This window comes from Momordica charantia (genome assembly GCF_013281855.1).
Source record: "Momordica charantia cultivar OHB3-1 chromosome 6 unlocalized genomic scaffold, Mcharantia_2.0 BLBB01000006.1, whole genome shotgun sequence".
Classification (NCBI taxonomy): domain Eukaryota; kingdom Viridiplantae; phylum Streptophyta; class Magnoliopsida; order Cucurbitales; family Cucurbitaceae; genus Momordica; species Momordica charantia.
In genome coordinates this window covers 30,309,255-30,322,283 of record NW_028275164.1, presented here as the reverse complement: position 1 = coordinate 30,322,283, position 13,029 = coordinate 30,309,255, and the positions used below count along the sequence as shown (strand labels likewise).

The following is a 13,029-nucleotide window of genomic DNA, read 5'->3' as shown; positions in this document are numbered from 1 at the left end:
GTCTTTTCAATGTATTAGTGTTGGTTTCTCTGGTGAATCATTGCCAAGCCAATAAATGGACTTATTTTTGCTTGGAATCTCATAATCTTATTTGAACTCTGGCTGCTTGGCTTCTGATATTAGGTCCTTTTCTTGCATGCAGAAAAATTTCTCATTTGCTGTTAGAGATTCATTGATCAATATTGGGCCTTTGAAGGATTTCTCCTATGGCCTAAGAATTAATGCAGATGCTAATGCGACTGGAATCGCCAAACAAAGCAATTATGAACTGGTTAGTACCCTGAATAGCCACATGAATTTGGTATTTAGTTCATAAAGATATGTGATTGCTCTCCTTTGCTAATTTTTAGGTTTGTTGTTCGGGCAATGGAAAAAATGGTGCATTATGCATTCTTCGGCAGTCAATTCGCCCAGAAATGATTACTGAGGTATATCACTGTTATATAAAGCACATGAATTGTTAAACAGTTATTAACTTATAATAAGTCCGTGCATAGATTAATCTCTATTCCTTAAGTTAAAACTTGTATAGTTTTGGAGAATGTTATAATATCAATGTCGTTAAGGTGAGCCCAGGTGCTTGCCTATGGCGAGAGGCGACATCTAATCTTAGTGCCTTGAAGACATCCATGACAAGTGCCTTAAACATGACACTCGTTATGATGCCCCATTGCTAGAAGGCGAGGGGAGCACCATGTTGAAGGTGGGCTTAATAGACATTAAAAAAAACATTTACATAAGGTAAATAAGAGAAGGGGAATGATGAGTCAAGAATAGAGGAGAAGGAATACTTGGAGGAAGAAGAACAAGAAGAAAAAGATCCGGAACAAGAAGAATAAGAGTGGGAGTTAGAATTTTTGCATTGAGGTTGAGGTTGCTTTTCTAGATTGTTGATTGTGGTTTGATTATTTTGTCTATTATTTTTGTTCCTTGTTTGATTGTTTTTCTTCTTTTTTTCACTTTCTTTGGGAGCTTGTATCCTTGAACATTTTTTTTCCTTTTCATATTATCAATGAAAAAGTTTTTCTGGTTAAAAAGAGGAAGAAGAATAGTGGGAAGAAGGAGAGGAATAGTCAGAAGAATATGAAAAGTCGAAAGAGAAGAATAAAGAAGAGAAGTCAAAAGAGAATAAGAAGAAGAATAGTTGGGAAAAAGCGAAAGGATGAAGATATGTAAAGTATGGGAAGAAAAGTAGTTTGAAGGATTGTTTTTTGGTTGCACTGGCTCATTGTCTAGTCAATATCTTTGGCATTTTTTTTTTTCAATGTTTTATTTTTTAGGCCCCCAAAGGGCAATCCCGTTGGCAAGGGTTTGAGGTCTCTTGGTCATACTGACTTATAAGTCTCAAGTTCGAACCTTTTGGTGAGCTTAATACTAAAAGCCCTTGACGTCTCTCAGGTTCGGGCTGTGGGGCAGGCACGAGTGCGTTGTTTTTTTTTTTTTTTGAGTAGATTAATGAATACTTTTTTTTTATAAAAAAATGAGGATTATCAACCAATAAAAGTTCTAATACGAAAGCTAACAAAAAGAATTACAAAATTGATGTAACTAACAAGTACTTTCATTAGTTATCTTCAGTTAAGATAGTTAGTTAGGTAGTTCAGTTCTTTTAAGCTGTTGGACTTTCCCCCTATCCCATGGCTTATTCCTATAAATAGTAGGCCATTTGTATCTAGTAGAGTATAGATATTAGTATATTTTATATTCTTGTATTAATATTAATTTGTCCTTTACCTTTTCCTTATAGGATTAGGTCAATCTTGTATATTTGTCTATATATATAGACTTTAATAATGAGAATACATCACATTGGATTCTATCCAACCTTAGTCTCTACATGGTATAAGAGCTCTAGGTTTCTTGCCCATTAGGGTTTTGTGCTCATTAGGGTTTTGATGCCCATTAGGGTTTTGTCCCCATTAGGGTTTTGTTCATTGCTATCCAACTCAACTCACTACTACTGCCGCCGCCGCCGCCAACCACCGCCGCCGTTCGGCACTGTTGTTTTCCGATTGTTGTTCGTGGGTTTCGTCTCACCGCCAATCGCCGTCGCGTCGTCGTGTGCTTTTGTCACCTCTAGTCGCCACCCGTCGCCTTTGCCCCTCTGGTTGTCATGGGGTAGCACTTAGGGTTTCTGGTTTCAGAAAACACCTAATCCGATTTGGTTCCAGCAGTTTGATTCATCTGTTTTGTTTGGTTCTGGTGGTTTGGTCTGGTTCTGTCGTTTTGTTCAAATAAGTTCGTTTGTTTGTTATGGTTGAGAAGAAATCAATTGTATCTATTGAGGTGATCCCAATGATATCAAAAATCACAGGACACAAGTTGAATGGAGCACAAAAAGATTATTTGTCTAACAAGTTGGGCATGATTAATATATATGCACCAACTTGAGGGGGAGTGTTAGAGTATAGATATTAGTATATTTTATATTCTTGTATTAATATTAATTTGTCCTTTACCTTCTCCTTATAGGATTAGGTCAACCTTGTATATTTGTCTATATATATAGACTTTAATAATGAGAATACATCACATTGGATTCTCTCCAACCTTAGTCTCTACAGTATCTTTTGATTGATTCCAATACAACTCAAGTATTCTCTCAAATCGGTTACACCAAATTGGTATCAGAGCACCTTTTGCTCTTGGGATCTGATGGCAACAAAGAACTCATTCAACATTGGTGGTTCTTCTCTTGTTCAAAAAGAGAGGTAGCAATCCCCCGTCCTCTCCCCACAATGCACAACCACTCGATTAATGATGGTTGAAGGGATGGTTGAAAATGTCCAAAGGAATGTGGTGGAGATTCGGCAACTTCTATATGAGGTAATGACACGATTGGATGACATGATCTTGCAGCAAAATTTCGGTAGAATGAATCAAGAAGTGCAGCATAGGGAACAAGCAAACAAAATGATCAAGATTATATAGAACCAGCTCCAAGATTGTTGCAAGAACCCGTCCAAGCTCCAAGAATGCTGCAAGAAACCATTCGAGTGCCAAGAAGGCCTTAAGATTTTCGTGGTTTCCAAGCTAATCACCCTAGAAACCTCCCTGCCCATCGCCAAAGAGAAATTTTGGTAGACTTTTCTTAGATTGAGGCAATTGAACAAGAAGACAAATTTTTTCTTAAGTTTGAAAATTATTTTGAGGAAGATGAGGTTGATGTTGATAATGAATTGATAGGAAGATATGATGATTCTACTTTTTCTTTGGCTACATTGTTCTTTGAAGTTGAAATGCAAAATTTTAACAGACACAATTCTTTAATTTCTCAAGAAGGCTTCCAGACAGAACAAGAAAATGAGAAGGAGAAAGATGAGGAACAAAGTACAAATTTTTTCCACCACGATAGACCTCAAGAAAGCAAAAACGAAGGGTTCTTGGTTCAAGATTCTGATTTTTCCAGCAAAGAAGAAGAATTTTTCTGTGGGTCTTTAGATTATTTCGATGATAATGAAGAAGATTCTCATAAGAGTGCAGAGATTGAAGGAGATGAAATGGTTATGGCGGCTTATGCGGGACTTCATAAAAGATTCTTATGCGGGACTTCATATGGAACGGTGGGATTTCTAGATCGGTGGGGAATTTGGTGAAATGGTCTTGGTCGGCTTTGCCTCACAAACAAGGGGGCCTTGGAATTGGTTCTTTGAGGCTAAGGAACAATGCTCTTTTAATGAAATGGTTATGGCGGTTCACAGTGGAAAGAGATAGCCTTTGGAGACGGGTTATAGCCACTATTTACGGTGTGGAGTCTTTTGGTTGGTGGACAAAACCTTTGGGTGGTTCTTCTATCGGAAGACCGTGGAGGGACATACAAGGGAACCTTAGAGCTTTTCAAAAGTTCTCCATCTTCAAAGTATCCTCGGGTGCTCAAGTCAGATTTTGGGAGGACTCATGGATTGATTCTGCCCCTCTTTCCACCACTTTCTCGGATTTGTTTGCGTTATCCTCGAAGAAAGGTATGTCCATTGCGGATTGTTGGTGTACAGAGGCCTTAACCTGGAATCTTGGTTTCAGAAGGAATCTCTTTGAAAGGGAAATGAGTAGATGGGCAAACATCATTGGAAAAATAGAAGGTACAGCTATCTGAAATGGAAGGGACATTTTATGGTGGAAAGCGGACCCATCCGGCCGTTTCACAGTCAATTCAGCCTTCATGGCCCTCACGTCCCCTTCTCCTCAACTTAATTCAAGCTTGATATGGAATTTTAGAGTCCCAAAGAAGGCAAAGTTTTTCATTTGGACTTTGTTCTATAGAGGGGTAAATACCACAGAAAAACTTCAAAGGAAACTACCTCATTGGACTCTTTCTCCCCCTGTGTGCAAAATGTGTACGAGCAACAATGAAACAGTGGACCACCTTTTTCTCCATTGCCCTTTTGTGTCCAAAGTTTGGGGGTTTATAGCTTTTTTGCTAGATTTCTCTCTCTGTATTCCTAGAAGAATTGAGGATTTCATTGCTGAAGGTTATGGAGGAAGGCAGCTCAAGGGCAAAGCTTGGGTTCTTTGGAATTGTGCGGCCCGGGCTCTTTTATGGTCGATATGAAAGGAACGGAATAGTCGACTTTTTGAAGATAAGTTGATTTTGTTAGATTCTTTTTGTGTGAATATTAAGCATCTAGCTTCTTAGTGGGCTTTACTACACAAGAAAGTTATTTGTAACTACAATATTCTTTTGCTTACACAAGATTGGAAAGCGGTGATTGTATAGAGCTTTGGGGAGGGTTAGCTCTACCCTCTGCCTTTGTATCCCCTTTTGGGGCCTTCTTGATTTGAATACACATATTTTGTTTCTTATCAAAAAAAAAAAAGGGAGATGAAAGAAGCTTGAAGCAAGAATATACCACAAAGACTTTCCTTCCCAGAAGACTTCAAGAATGTAGATATGAGAAGGAGTATTTTTGTTTGGATGAGTTAAAAAGGGCATTTTCGGTTGGAGTATTTTTGAACCACAAGAAAAGGCAAATTTCCATTTTTAAGATTGTTCACAGCCTTCTAACTCCACTGCATTTAAACTTGAGGACGAGTTTTCTTTTAAGAGGGAAGGAAACTGATGTAATTACCTGCCCATTAGTTTTATTAGTTATTAGTTAAAGGCTGAAGTTAGTGGTTAGCTGTTATTAGTTAGTTGGTTGGCTCCTTCAATCACCAACAAGCGAATGGTCGATGACCGTGGCGAGAGAGCGACAGTAAGTTCCGAAGATAACAGCTTAAAAGAAGTGAACTACCTAACTAACTATCTTAACCAAAGATAACTAATGAAAGTACTGTTAGTTACATCACAAAGAGCTATTTCCTAGGTATCCAATTATTTTGATTCAGCACTTGAGCGTGCCACCACATTGTTTTTTTTTTTAATAAGAAATGGGTAAATATATATCAAAAAGAAGAGAAAGAAACAACTTAAACGCCTTGATGAGGGGTCCCTAAGCCTAAATTGAGGAATCTCAAACAAAAGGCCAGCATCAGTCTAATGTTACAAAAGAAATTGTGTAAGGCACTCCATTTGAGGATGTATACTGAATGTGACACAGAAGTTGTCAAAAGTAGATTCTTTTTCGAAAGATCTAGAGTTTGTTTCTTTTCAAGGAAGCCATGAGAGAGCTTTGGAAGCATTTATGCACAAGATTTTGCGTTTTCTTTAGACTACGAAGCAGGTAGCATCTCCTAGAGCCCATATACTATGTTCTTGGTGGGTACCAAGCAAAATCAAAGCAACTGAAGACAAAATTCCAGCCTTTGAAAGCAAAGGGGCAATGAATAAAAAGGTTATTTGTAGATTATGAACACCTATTGTACATTAAACACGTTCAGAGGTAAATGAGTTGAAGAACATTGTTATGAGAATCTTGAGCCTTGCAAATTAAAGATTCGGAGAGATAATTCCAGTAGGATAAAGCATACAGACAACCGAAGAATACATGATTGTTTTGTTTTTTTTTTAACAAGAAAAGAACTTTTTATAAAAAAGAATAGTAATTGTTCAAAGATACAAACCCTCGAATAGTGTTTTAAAAAGCCCTTTTAGGTGCACGCCTAGGCGCTAGGCGCAACTTCAGTGCCTCGCCTTAAAAGGGGAGGTGACACTAGGAAGGCGCGCTTTAAGCGCGCGCATTCCATTGAAGCCTCGACTTGCGTCTCAGGGGCTTATGTGATAACTAGAAAAGAAAAATTTAATCCATACCATTTCCTTCTTTTTTCTCCACAATTCCTCTCTCCCTCATGCTTTCATCTCATTTGTTAAATTTCTCTGTCTCATCTGGTTAAAGAGGAAGAAAAGTGGTTGGAAGAGAGGCAGAAGGAAGTGAAGAAGAAAGGTTGGAAGAGGGGAAGAATAATCGTGGGAACTTAGAAGGAAGAGGAGAAGATAAGTTTGAAGACAAAGAATTAAAGAAGCTTACATTTTCTAGGCTCACAAAAGAGGCTGCATGGAAATATTTGTCTTTTCAAGGTTACAACATTGATTTTTTCCATTTATTTGAAAAAACAAATATCTCTTACTTTTTACTTTTCTTAATTATTTAAGTTGACTTTTATATGAATATTATTTGATTACTTAATATTTTCACATTTTAAAAATGAGTACTTATCATTATGTATATGTGCAATATATTTATGTATTTTTTATATATAGTGCGCCTCAGTGCTTTTTTTTTGTCCCTCGCGTTTAAGCCTTAGAAGGCTATAGTGCTTTAGAGTTTAGTGCGCCTTGAGCTTTTAAAACACTGCCCCCCAAGTGATGAGATGCAAAAATGAAATTAAAGAAGAGTACAAATACAAGATAAAGAGGTATGAATAAGCCAAACAGCGTACAAAAAATTAAACCGTAGACAAGAAGGCCTCCCAATTTAAGCAAATCATGCTAGGACAGTAATTAGAGAAGAAATTGGAAAGAACGCACTTTGAACTGAGCAATACTGTAGCTTTCCAAGCCGTTCTTTTTCTTTCAAAGATCCTTTAGTTTCTTTCGAACCATAACTCGGAGATAATAGCTTTAAGTCCATTCACCCATAGGAGACTTGATTTTAGGGGCAATGAGAGCCCAAACCAGAGTTTAAATGTTGACTGTGAGACATCCCCTATCTGTTACCCAAGTAAAATTAAAGGCTTGGAAGAAAAAAACCCAGCAAGTTGAGGCATAAGGGCAAAGGAAGAATAAATGGAACTGATCTTCAGGAAGAATAAATGGAACTGATATTCACAATGAGCCGCACATGATTATTTTGTTTGAGGCTTCAAAACATATGTAACAAAATGGGATGCTTTTATTAGTTCTATGTGGATCATTGTATTTTATGCTTTTTTGCATTTCTTTTCACCCTTTCGAGAGTTTGTATCTTTGAACAATTTTGTTCCTTTTCATCACATCAATGAAAAGTTAGTTTCTGGTAAATAAAAAAAAAAAATAAACTGATGCCATGGCAAAATACAGGAAGAGGACATTTTCTTTTGTAGATAGAGTGATTTTTCAAATATTTTTTGGCTTCTAGATAGGTATTTATACACTGGGAGAATGTATTGTCTTCCATCTTCCTGTTCCTTTTTGCTTAACTCAACTCCTGGTTAATTCTACAAATATTTTTATTTGAAGAAATTGCTTAGGACGGAGAGCTTGCTAGTGGACGTCAAAATCTTTACCTATTATTGGTGGTTGAGAATATTCAATGTATAAGTGAAGTCGAATAAGTCCTTGAAAAAATGGTCCTAGTTAATTTTAGCAAATATTTTATTGGTTATGGTTACAAGTTAACTTGACAGTATTATGATTGTGATAGACCTAAGGTGAAGAACGTTTATTATTGGAAGAGGGAACTCATGGGCATATCAGAGAAAGGTATGATTTCTGTTAGAGAGGAGGGACCATGGTAGGATAGAGAAAAAGGGTAGTTTGGGCTTTTTGTTAGGGATATACTCCTTGGCTGAGAGGTAGGGGTTTTATCTTTTTCGCTATTATCTTTAGGATTGTTTGGGAGAAATCAGGGTGAATTTGACCCTTGTAATTCCTCTGATCATGAATAATAGACTGGAGTTTCTATGAGATTGTAGTTTGCCATATCTGACATTCTTTTTTTTAGAATACATATATGACACTTTTTTACGTGCCTCTATGGGATTTTCAGGTTGAACTCCCAGGTTGTAAAGGGATTTGGACTGTTTACCACAAAAATACACGTGGTAGTAGTGTTGATTCTTCTAGAATGGTTCCAGATGATGATGAATATCATGCATATTTGATTATAAGCCTTGAGGCTCGTACAATGGTAATTTATCTTTTCCCTTTTTTTTTTTGAGTTTTGATTTAAGGTCTCAATAGGTTTTGGTGAATTTATTATATCGTGATTCTAGAAATTCAAGTGGTCTCCCTCTAAACAACCATACTCGATGAATAGGACAAAACAAATCTCTAGAGTAACTTTTTCATTTTTTTATGATGTTGAGTAATAGTTTTCATTTAGTTGCTTTCTTACTCTTTTGATTTACTTTTCTGAAATAGGCATTCTATAAGGATGCCAAATAGAACACTCCATGCAAGCTGATGATTTATGCCCGTACGTAATTAATATACTGGGGCATGGTTGAATCTTTAAAACTTTTTTTCTTCTTTTTTATTTGTTATTTTACAAGTGTTAAGAATGAATAAACCACCTGTCAACCCAAAAATTTAAGTTGATGGGTTGGATAAATTTATTCTCAACACTCCCCCTCACTTGTGGGCTTGGATAATTGGCAAGGCCCAACAAGTGGAAATCAGTTGAGAAGGCAGCCCAAAAAGTAGAAATCAATATAAATGGGGAGGAAACAACAATGTAGGGTTTGAATACAGGACCTCCCGCTCTGATACCATGTTAAGGATGAATAAACCACCACTCAATCCAAAAGCTTAAACTCATGGGTTGAGTAAATTTATTCTCAACAATAAGAAACAAAGCAACTTCATTACAGCCTACGCCACACGAGAAACAATGCCTTAGGGATAAGGAGTCGCTAACTTGTACAGGAGACTTGGAGCTCTACACTTATTTCTTTGTCCTTCCTCGACAGGGTTGGCTCAGTGGGTGGCATCTTGATTCTTTGGAAAGAAAAATTAGTCTTAGTGGTGGACTATTTGTCTATTAGGGGGTTCAACTATTTGTCTATTTGTCTAAGGGTTAGGTTGGGTCAACTTCTTTTTTTGTTAATTACCAAATTTTCAGTTTGGTTCGTGGGTTAAGAATACCAAGTTTTCGTTCGACCCTAACCAAATCGAATGTATAAATAAAATAAAATTTTAATTTTTCACCTCTATGTTTACTTCACTTGGCATTCTATGGTTTGAACTTGAGACTTCTAAGCTGGTATGACGAAAAGATTCGAAGCCCTTGCCAATGGGGCCGCCCCTTGGAGACTATATCTTTGTTATGGTATTCATGACTAAATCCTTTATGTTGTCAGAGAATATTCCAATTCCGAGTCATCTTCGGTTGTCTCAGTGACTATTTTCTTTCCAAATTTTGAGTTGAGATCACCATTCATCTCAGTGAATTTAGCAATCCAATGACCCAACCCAAAATTATAAGTTCTTGGTTGGATGTTTCATTTGGTTTATTTTGGCAACTGTATGAACCAACCTAAAATTCGAGTTGGTCCTCAAAATATCCTTAAACGAACACCACCCAAAGGAAGGAATTCTGTGTGCCTATAGAGAAATGTATGTTACAGGTCTAATAAATACTGGACCGTGTAAAAATTTTGGTGCAGTCTAATTTGATAGGAAATGCAGTATTCTTCATCATCCAAAAAAGGGTTACAGCCCCATATTTATAGGTTCACAACTAACAGCAGTAAAGCTGTTTATAACTAATGATAACTTCTAATTACAGCAATGGTAACTCGCAGCATTTTAAAGTAAACAGAAGGCTGGGAACAAAACAACTAACAACTAAACTATATGCTTGAAAACTAGAACATCTAGTTTATGAGGCTATAGTAGTTACATCGATTTTGTAAGCATTAGAGCCGTATTGCTCTAAAACTTGGAGTAGTCCCTGCTTCTTTTGCTTTAATTTGTTGTATGTTCCAATGGGGAATCTACTCCTCCTTAGATAAATCATGACAATATCTCCTTCCTTGAATTTTTTAACTCGGCTCTATGTGTCGGCTTCCGTTTGTATTTTGCATTAGCTTGGTCAATATGATCCCAAACTTCCTTGTGGAACTCTGTTATCCGACTGTCCATCTGCTCGGTTTCTAGGCTAAAAGCCACAGAAGGGAAATTAGCCAGATCAAGAGTGAGCCAAATGGATTTGGAGGTATACCTCGGAAAAGAGTGCCCTGTGGCACAAAATTGTGCATTCTAAGTGTATTCTAAATACTACCTACGCTCAAAGATTATCATTGGCCCCTCCCTCCTAACAAATATTCATCCAAGGCTCCTTCGAGTAATATATCAAAGCTGTCCAGCAGAATTTTATAGAAAGCAGAGAGAAAAATAATTGGCAATGTCAAAGAAATCCCCCCGTTTTTTTTTTCTTTACAAGAAACGAAACCTTCATTAAATAAATGAACAAACTTGGAAGAGCAGCGAAAATAAGAAAAAGAAATACAAGTGAAATTGGAAAAATGAAGGCATCCGAATTTGAAAAGCTGTCCAACAGATCATATGCTTTTTTTTTTTGGAACAAGATACAAACTTCTCATTATTTTAATGAATAGGAGTAGAATTGGTCAAAGATGCAAACTCTCGAAAGCTGTCCAACATATCAGATGCTACTATTTCAGATTGTTGGAACCAATTCTTTAAATCATGGGAGGGGGATTTTTGAAGAAAACTTAAAAGAAGAAGAAATCTCAGAGTGGGCATCAGTATCTCATTTGCTATCTTCAGTGACCCTAAAAGAGTCTGATAAATGGTTGTCGACACTGATTCGTTTTGCACGTTCACAGTAAAATCCCTTCACAGAAAGTTGATTGACCATTAGACCAGTGGGCTGGATTTTCTTTACAGCAGTATATGAATAGGAAAATTCCCTAGAAAATCTAAGTTTTTCCTTTGGGAGCTTTGGCATGGAGGTACCAATACGAATGAAAGAGTTCAAAGGAGAATGCATAACTGCTCTTTATCTTCCAGTTGGTGCGTATTATGTAAAAGTAATTTCGAGACTCAAAGCCGTCTCTTCATTCATTGCCCTTTTGTCCACATCATATGTGAACTAGATGTGAGAGGTGCACATTCTCCCTCGTTCTAGAACCTTCAAATAGATTTATACGCTTCCTTCTTTAGACAGCTCATCACGCCTATAATTTTGTCAGAGAATTATAATGACTAATTTCATCCTCAAAAATTTTTCTAGCTTGTTTAACTTTTCTTTTGTTTTTCCCCTGAGTGCAGAATGTAAGTTGCGTAATCACTTGTAATTGGGTTTTGTTTGAAACCATCTATACTAGAAGCGGCTAAAGAATTGATTTTCTTTTCTCATCTAATTGGGTTTTGTATGCAACCATCTATACTAGAAGCAACTAAAGAAATGGTTTTCTTTTCATATCGTTCGGTATGTCCTGTATGATGATTATAGTCTACTAGAAAGTGAGAAGATTGAGAAGCAACAAAAACACTACACTATTCTAGAATTAAAAAAAAAAATATATGTTTATATATATAGGTGAGCTGTAAACTAAGGATTGTTAAAATTTCTGGGACAAATAATTGACTATCTACATCCATACACAATAATGCACATGTTGTAACAACGACCAATATTTTATATATATGTTTATTTTCAATGTTTTAACCATTGTGTCGGCAGGTACTTGAGACTGGGGATCTCCTAACGGAAGTCACCGAGAGTGTTGACTATTTTGTGCAAGGGAGAACAATTGCTGCAGGCAACTTGTTTGGAAGGTGATTGCTATCGTATTATAGTTATGTAAAATAGCTAGTATTTGTTAGATGAGAACCTAAAATGTCAACCTCTGTGATTTTTGAATTGCCTATCGGTGAAAACTGGGTAGATAGACATCAAAATATTACCACGAATTCATCAATGTTCAATCTATTGGTTATTTTATTGCCATAGATGAAGGTTAACATTTGGGTACCCCTTGTTAAGGACAACGGTACTCCAAGTATCCCGAGTATCTCCATAATGGTATGATATTATCGACATTGGGCATAGCCCTCACGACTTTGCTTTTGGTTTCACCCAAACGTGGGACTTCGTTTGCAATCAGCTTACAAACCCAACAATCCTCCCCTCGAACAAAGTACCACCGAGCCTCCCCTCAAGTAGTCACTCATCCGTCTACTCTCGGAGATCAGAAACGAGAGCTTGTTCTTATCCATGGCTCTAGAGACACTTTGATAGAGCACACTCATGGATTACACCATGACCACACCTTCCCAGGCTCACCACTTCTTTGTTCGGCACTCGAGAATTCACCGACACAGCTTGGTTTAGACCATGGCTCTGATACCAAATCAATATTCATGGGGTTCCATCTCATAACCAATTTGACTATTAGAGGAGTAGTCCATGTTTATTATAAACCATTGTAAGTTCCCTAACTTTTAAATGTGGGATCCTTGACCGTTAGGAATATTGGCAGGAAAATATTAGAGAGGTCAGGAGAGCATAGTTATTAGTTTATCTCCTAGAGCTCATTTATTATGGGCTAAGAAGCACATACACTCTGATTTGGACAAAATGTCCGTCTAGGAAGCACATAACTTTGCTTTTGACAAAGTGTTTGTGTCATACATGGATACGTTCGAACACACTCCAAATTTTTATTTTATTTTCTTCTGTTATTTAAAAATTTCTGACAGGCAGATATGCCTTTAGACACGCTAGATGAATGAGAAGAAGAAGAGACAGGGGGGACAACCCTATTAACATGAAAAATGGAAATATATTAAAGAGAAAAATCATAATGAGGAGAAGAATCCTGTTAACATGAGAAATGGAAAAGTTCGAAAGAGAAATAATAATGTGAAGAAGAAGATTAAGAAAAGTTGGAGGATTAGGAAAAGAAAAAAGAATGAGAAGAAGA

At 36.9% G+C, this 13,029-nt stretch overlaps 1 protein-coding gene across 2 annotated transcripts in view; it reads left to right on the top strand.

Annotated features, from left to right (window-relative positions):
* The window catches only part of CPSF160 (cleavage and polyadenylation specificity factor 160), a 58,078-nt gene that overhangs the window by 28,141 nt on the left and 16,908 nt on the right, over window positions 1-13,029 (top strand). For both annotated transcript variants that reach the window (XM_022301395.2, XM_088125702.1), the window contains 4 exons: window positions 143-271; window positions 351-428; window positions 8,124-8,264; window positions 11,787-11,881. In XM_022301395.2, coding sequence (XP_022157087.2) covers window positions 143-271; window positions 351-428; window positions 8,124-8,264; window positions 11,787-11,881 — 443 coding nt within the window. The remainder of the gene's footprint in view (window positions 1-142; window positions 272-350; window positions 429-8,123; window positions 8,265-11,786; window positions 11,882-13,029) is intronic.